General features: G+C 36.7%; 1 protein-coding gene across 1 annotated transcript; it reads right to left on the minus strand.

Moving 5' to 3' along the window:
- Positions 1-1,283: 1,283 nt before the first annotated feature.
- LOC121875320 (tigger transposable element-derived protein 1-like) lies at positions 1,284-2,252 on the minus strand (the record flags this gene model as incomplete). Its single annotated transcript, XM_042379817.1, has 2 exons — positions 1,665-2,252; positions 1,284-1,538 (listed from the first exon to the last, which is right to left on the minus strand). Coding segments are annotated over exons 1-2 (843 nt in total), but the record flags the coding sequence as incomplete, so codon positions are not given.
- Between the last annotated feature and the right edge of the window lie 4,752 nt (positions 2,253-7,004).

The raw sequence follows: 7,004 nt of genomic DNA on the forward strand, positions 1-7,004 counted from the left end.
AGGCAGCTACCAAACAGGGAGATTCTACTGCCTGGGAAGATATTGGAAGCACAAAGTACAGTATTGTCTAATGGTAGACCCTACTTCCATATGGCATCACGAAAATTGTGACCAAGTCTTAGGTTGCTGATTTATCTTTCTGCTTCATTTACACACAATTGCAGAGTTTCAATTGTTTCTCTTCCTTTGACAACACAACATACATACAATATGATGTTTCTCACCTCTGATCTTTTTTCCATTTATTTATGGTTGGTCATTTAAAATAATGCCAATTCACTTCAAGTATTGGCATAAAATTTTACCGGCTGGTGTACACTAGTGACTCCCTTAAGCGTCAGTTATTTAACTGGAACTAATGTTGGTGTGAGTAAAATATTTCCATTTACTTGAAATAGATTTGCCAATTTATTTGTTTATTTATTTATTTATAATATACTGTAATACATTAAACACACTGCAAGTATTTTCTTTAATTTATATACAGTATTACCCCGCTTTACACGGTTTCACTTTCCGCGATTTCTCATTTACGCGGTACCTTGCTAGAACCGGACTCTCACTTTCCGCGGTGCATCTACTCATATACGCGTGAAGTATAATTTTTTTTTTTTTATTTAGCTCATAAAATTCATACAAATTACCCGGCCAGAATATAATTTACATTGCTGGAATTCTTACAATATGATGATCATTTTGAATATAAACATCATGGATTTTGCATTAGACATACAGGTAGTTCTGCTATAACGCGATAATTGTGTTCTTGTAAAATATCGTGTTATAGAAAATCGCGTAATAGAAATAACAGGGCTTATGGAGAAAATAGGGTTAGGTGCAGATTACTCCAAATCGAAAAAAAATTTCGTAGTTAGCCTAACACAAAGGATAGCACAGTCTAAATAAATGTTACATTCATATCTAATAATGAAATCATACAGTAAATGTTACACTTTACCTTGAAAAAATATGAATTTAACTTGATGGGGGAGAAGGTTAATGTTGAGGTTGAGGAGTCATGCAGACAGGATTTGACAATTGTCATGGTCATCATCATCATCAGTATCTTCATCAGTATCATCATCATCAGGTGCAGTTTTGGTTGCATGGGAGGGAAGAAAAAAACGTCTAATTCCAGAAGTGGATGGCTGTGGTTCAGTGTCTTCAGTCTGCTTCTTGGGGGTTGACTTAAAAAAGACGTCTAATGTTTGCTGTTTTGCCGTCTTTCTTCTTTCACAAAGAAGCTGTTCATAAGGTGCCAAAAAAGATTTAACACCACGAACTGCAATCCTGCTCCTTTCTGCATTGTAGTCATTGTCTTCCAAGCGCTGCAACTGCGTATCAACTTCCCTCAGGATAGAAGACAAAACGGAAGTGGGAAGCTCTCTTGGTTTTGCATCCTGGACTTCTTCATCTTCGGCATCTTCTATTTTCCCAGAATCAACAAGTTGTTGTAGATCTTCTGTAGAGAGGTCTTCACAGTGGGACTCGAGCAGTTCTTCAACATCAGCGCTTTCCACTTCAGCAAAGCCAACTTGCTTTGCAAGAGAAACACAATTTTCTTTAATTTTTGGGAGCTCCTCTGATGCATCAAAGCCTGTAAAATCATGAATTAAATCTGGGAGAAGCTTCCGCCAAACTCCACTCAAGCAGTCCTTACTTACTTCACCCCAGGCCTCCACAATGATGTCAATTGCATGCTTGATGTTGAATTTTTTCCAAAACTGAAGAACACTGGCCTTATCATTTCCTTCCTCAGTAGCTTCAATAAGTTTCTTAAATGTACGCCTCAAATCATAGGCTTTGAAGGCTGCTATTACTCCTTGGTCCATTGGTTGAAGGAGAGATGTTGTATTTGGAGGTAGAAAGAGCACTTTGATATTGTCAGAAAGCTCAGCAACAGTGGGAGGGTGGCTTGGCGCATTATCTAAAATGAGGAGAATCTTAAAATCTATATTCTTCTTCTTGCAATATTTTTTAAACACATTTTCAAAAACATCCACAAGAAGGTCAGAAAAAATTTGTCCCGTCATCCAACCTTTTTTGCTTGACCAAAAGTGAATACCTAGATTAGACTTTATGTAACCCTTTAAAGCTCGCGGGTTGACAGAGTGATACACCAACACAGGCTTAAGCTTTAAGTCTCCACTAGCATTTGCACCCAACAACACTGTCACAGTCACACGGTCCTTCGCAGCCTTAAAGCCTGGAGCATGTGCTTCATTCTTGGAAATGTAAGTTCTTGTTGGCATGCGCTTCCAGTATAAACCTGTTTCATCCAAATTAAAAATTTGGTCTAAGGTGTAGCCTTCTTCCTGAATCAATTTCTTTACAGTGGGAGGAAATGCCCGGGCACTTGCTTTGTCGGCACTTGTGGCTTCACCACATAACTTTACATTATGAAAAGCATAGCGGTTCTTAAAACCAGAAAACCATCCACTACTAGCACTAAAGGCAACCACATCAGCAGGATTTTCAGCTTTTTTCTTTAGGTCCTCATATATTGATAAGGCTTTCTCTTTAATGGTGAGGAAGCTGGTCCCAGATCGCTTTTTCGTTTGATCTTCTATCCAAACACTTAGAAGCCATTCCATCTCCTCAAGTTCCTTTGGCCGTGATCTCACACTTTTGCTAGCTCTCAAGGTTTTTCCAGCAACTCAGCTTGCTTTAATCTTTGCTGCATTGGCTCTAATGGTGCGCAAAGTAGACTCCTTTATTCCCGTTGCACGCACAATATCACATGTTCTTTCCTTATTTTCAAAACGCTTGACAACATCAAGCTTGCCTTCAAGTGTTATAGCCTTTCTTTTACGATCACCACCGGAAATGCGATCACCAGAATGCTTCCCGGAGATATTCTTCTTTTCCATAGTCACAAAATTGGAGAAACAGTAAATCAGAAAGCACTGAGGACGCTTAAAAATTTCTCACGTCTTTCAAAGTGAACGTGTGGAGTAAAGAGAGCGCAGGTCTAAAACGCTACATATTTTGTTTTTCTCTCTTAGTTAAAATTTTACATTTTATATATACTGTACAGGTATACTGTATACATAAATATTACATAAATTATTTCTGCAATTGTTCACAAACAAAACACATAAATCAATTGAACATGTGATGTCAAACTTGAACTGTAAACACTGCATAACCCCGCGCCAAGCGACAGCACTGTACAGTACACTTTAAACGCTACGTATTTAGTTTTTCTTTTATTTAAATTTTTACAATTTACATATATATATATATACCTGTATAAGTAAATTGTAATTTACATATTATTCATATTATGCTAGAGCGCCCACAAAACATAAGAAACGTTTGAGTCCCCCAGTAGAGATGTCCGTTCTCTATCCACTTCAGGATGTCTTAGTCCTCCGTTTTCTTTTTGTGTACTCGCTCAGGGACTCAAGTATTTCTGTATATGACACAGGATGATAAGGGAATTTTAATTTATTTGTTTATTTATTTATATATAATATACTGTAATATATTAAATATACTGCAAGTATTTTCTTTAATTTATATACGTGTTTCTCGAAAAAGGGAGGCTACATTTATGGTGATCGTTAAGGACCAAACTCCGAATCCATGACGTGACTTCTGTTCATTATTTATATCCTAAATTTACCACTGTAGGTAGTTTCAAGAATTAATGCAGTCATTTACTGAATATTCTTTGCAAAAAAATAAATTTTAAATGAATTACTGTATTTATAGGAGATAAATATTATGATCAGTAAATATACAGATATGCATTACTGACCACCTCCGAACACAAGGATGGCTAAAAATAGCCACAGGCGGTCACAGTCAAGGTCACTTTCCCTTTCTTGTCACTGGCAAATGGGGGTGGGGGGGGGGGATGATAATAGCAGCTGTGTTTATTACGGTATGTTAGACTGGTTTATAATACATTTTTATTATTTTAATATACCGGTAATCTTCATTTTAATCCAGCTTCCCAAACGTAAGTTTCAGTATAAAATAATTAGTGGTACTGTAGGACCTTGTGAGTGGTTTACTGTATACATAAATATTACATAAATTATTTCTGCAATTCTTCACAAACAAAACACATAAATCAATTGAATATGTGATGTCGAACGTGAACTGTAAACACTGTGTGTGATGTAAAGAGAGCGCGGGTGTAAAACGCTATGTAATTTGATTTTCTCTTTTATGTAAAATTTTACAATTTACTTATAATATATAGGTATACTGTATACATAAATATTACATACATTATTTCTGCAATTGTTCACAAACAAAACACACAACTCAATTGAACATGTGATGTCGAACGTGAACTGAAGCCACAACAACCGTTCGAGTGGAATCGCGTTAGAGCAAACGAGTTCGCGTTTTACAAATATCGTTCCTCAATTCATAAATCGCGTTCGAGCCAATTCGCGTTGTCAAAACACGCGTTATAGCAGAACTCACTATACAAATTTTAGATCTAATGTAATAATTTGGTTTACACAAAGCAATATACACCTGAACCCCGACTTACGACGGGGTTAGGGACCCAAATCCAGGTCGTAAGTCCGACATGGTCGTAAGTCCGACATAGATAAAAAAAAAATTTTTTTTAATAAAAAATCTACAATGAAATACAGTACAGTAAAAGTAATGAATAATGATGAATGGATACAGTACAGTGAAAGTAATAAATAATAAGGAATGGATACAGTGTGACTGAGCACTTAACCTTTAATGTAGTCAGCTGCATGCACATGGGGCCCCCATAATTTTCTAATTATACATGGAGACTACATTAACTGGAAACGTTTCGGTATAGAAAATGCGTGTCATTTAAATTTTTTTTTATCTATATCTGAGGCGGTCGTAAGTCCCGACGGTCGTAAGTCCACGTAGTCGTAAGTCGGAGTCTAGGTGTATTTTATCTTTTGTGCAAAATATATGAAGTTTACATTCAAAATATTCCCTGACCTGCAAGGAATCCAGAAATGTCAATTACAGTGACCCCTCTGTTAACGAACTCAATCCGTTCCAGAAGGTCGTTCGTTAACCGAAACCATTGTTTCAATGGGTTTTTGGGTAATTGGTTCCAGCTCACCGAAAATGTCCTAAATTCAACAAAAATGGTAGAAAAGTTCACTTACTTTGAGGTGTGTATGTAGAAGGCTCTTGGATGATGATGATGATGATGGGATTTAGAATGGGGGTGGAGGAGAAGGAAGAAGAGAAGGCATTGGAGTGGAAGAGAAGTCACCCCATGGCGCCATTTCACCCATAAAATTTTAGCTCTCTTGGTGTAATTCAAGATTATTTTCTTTAAATCAACACTGCACTGCATTATATATTGTCAATATGTAAAATATATTTCAAAATGACCAATAATTTGCTTGGAAACACAGAAAAAAAGCGTTTAGTTGAAGAGAGTCTCAAGCAAGATGTTACCTCCAGTGAAAACAGAGAGAGACTAACTCCTGTTTGCTGTGTTAAGAGGCTGGATGCCACATTAAACTAGTCACTTTACCTTCAATTATGTTCAATAATTGTTAAAATGACTAAAAATTGAATATTAAACTTTTAAAATTATTGAATAGTATAAACTTCTTGATATTTACTAAAATAGTAAGGAATTTAAGCCCTAGAACCGATTAATGTATTGGCGGGCTGATACTAAAGCTGGTTGCCCGGTCAGTGCAAGCGAAAACATGTTGAGGTTGGTTCGTAAGAACTTCGTTAATCGAATTTTTTTTCGTTAACCGAATTGAAGATCCTTATGGAAGGCAGTTCGTTAATCGAAATTACGTAAACCGAGGTGTTCGTTAAACGAGGGGTCACTGTATATTATCCTAACTTTAGTCTGAGTTATTATTTATTACTAAAAATGTAAATTACTATTTTCTCCCAAAGCTTCTCTGGTAGGGAGGGAAGGTGCGGGGTGGGGGGGAGGGAGGGACGGACCCAGCTAGGGCCGAGTATTTTGATTGACAGATATTGTCCTTGAAGAATATTTCTTTGTTTATTTAATGGTTAGTTACTTAAAATAAGACCAGTTCACTTCAAGTAATGGCATCAAATGTTACCAGCTGGTGTAGTGTAAACACTAGTGACGTCACTTAAGCGTCTGTATTTAACTGTCCGTAGTTTCAAGAATTAATGCAGTCATTTACTGAATATTCCTTGTAAAAAAATAAATTTTAAATTAATTATTTATAGGAGAAGTATTATTATCAGTAAATATACCGATATGCATTACTGACCACCTCCACGGCTAAAAATAGCCCAATCTCGCGGTCACTTTTCCTTTCTTGTCTCCTCACTGGCAAATGGGGGGGAGGGGGGGGCGTGGGGAGGGGTGTGTGATGATAGCTGTGTTTATTACAGGGGTATAATTCTCTTTTACGGTATGTTAGACAGGTTTATAATACATTTTTATTATTTTATTATACCGGTAATCTTAATTTGAATCCAGCTTGCCAAACGTAAGTTTCAGTATAAAATAATTAGTGGTAAGACCTTGTGAGTGGCTTACGATGTTTCCATCACCACTCCGTACACACTAAACCACAATATTTAAGAGGTAAGAATTTTATACTTGGTGGTTTAGACGACCCCCTAACTTTGGGCAGATTTTTTTAATGTTCAAATTCCGTCTTATAAGCCGAGATATATGGTACCCAATATCCCATTGAAACAATGGATTCGGTTTACGAAATTTTTGGTTAACGAATGACTCTGTTGAATGAATTGTGTTCGTTAACTGAGGGACCACTGTACAGGGGAATAAGTGTTGTTGAACGTGTCTCATTACCCAGAGGATGCTATGCATGTGGAAGATGCTATTCTTTGTACAGTTGTGGAAATGTGTTCCTACACCCCTTGTGGTAACCTGTGTCTCCAAACAGCAACATCACAGTAGTATCACTATTTATAAATGATTAGGTATTTGTCATGTAATGATGGATGTGATTGGTGGATAGGTTTTATATATTGTCGGCTCATGTAGTATAAGTTGGCTGTTTGGAGAC

The sequence above is a fragment of the Homarus americanus genome, unplaced genomic scaffold (assembly GCF_018991925.1).
Source record: "Homarus americanus isolate GMGI-L3 unplaced genomic scaffold, GMGI_Hamer_2.0 scaffold21014, whole genome shotgun sequence".
Classification (NCBI taxonomy): Eukaryota; Metazoa; Arthropoda; class Malacostraca; order Decapoda; family Nephropidae; genus Homarus; species Homarus americanus.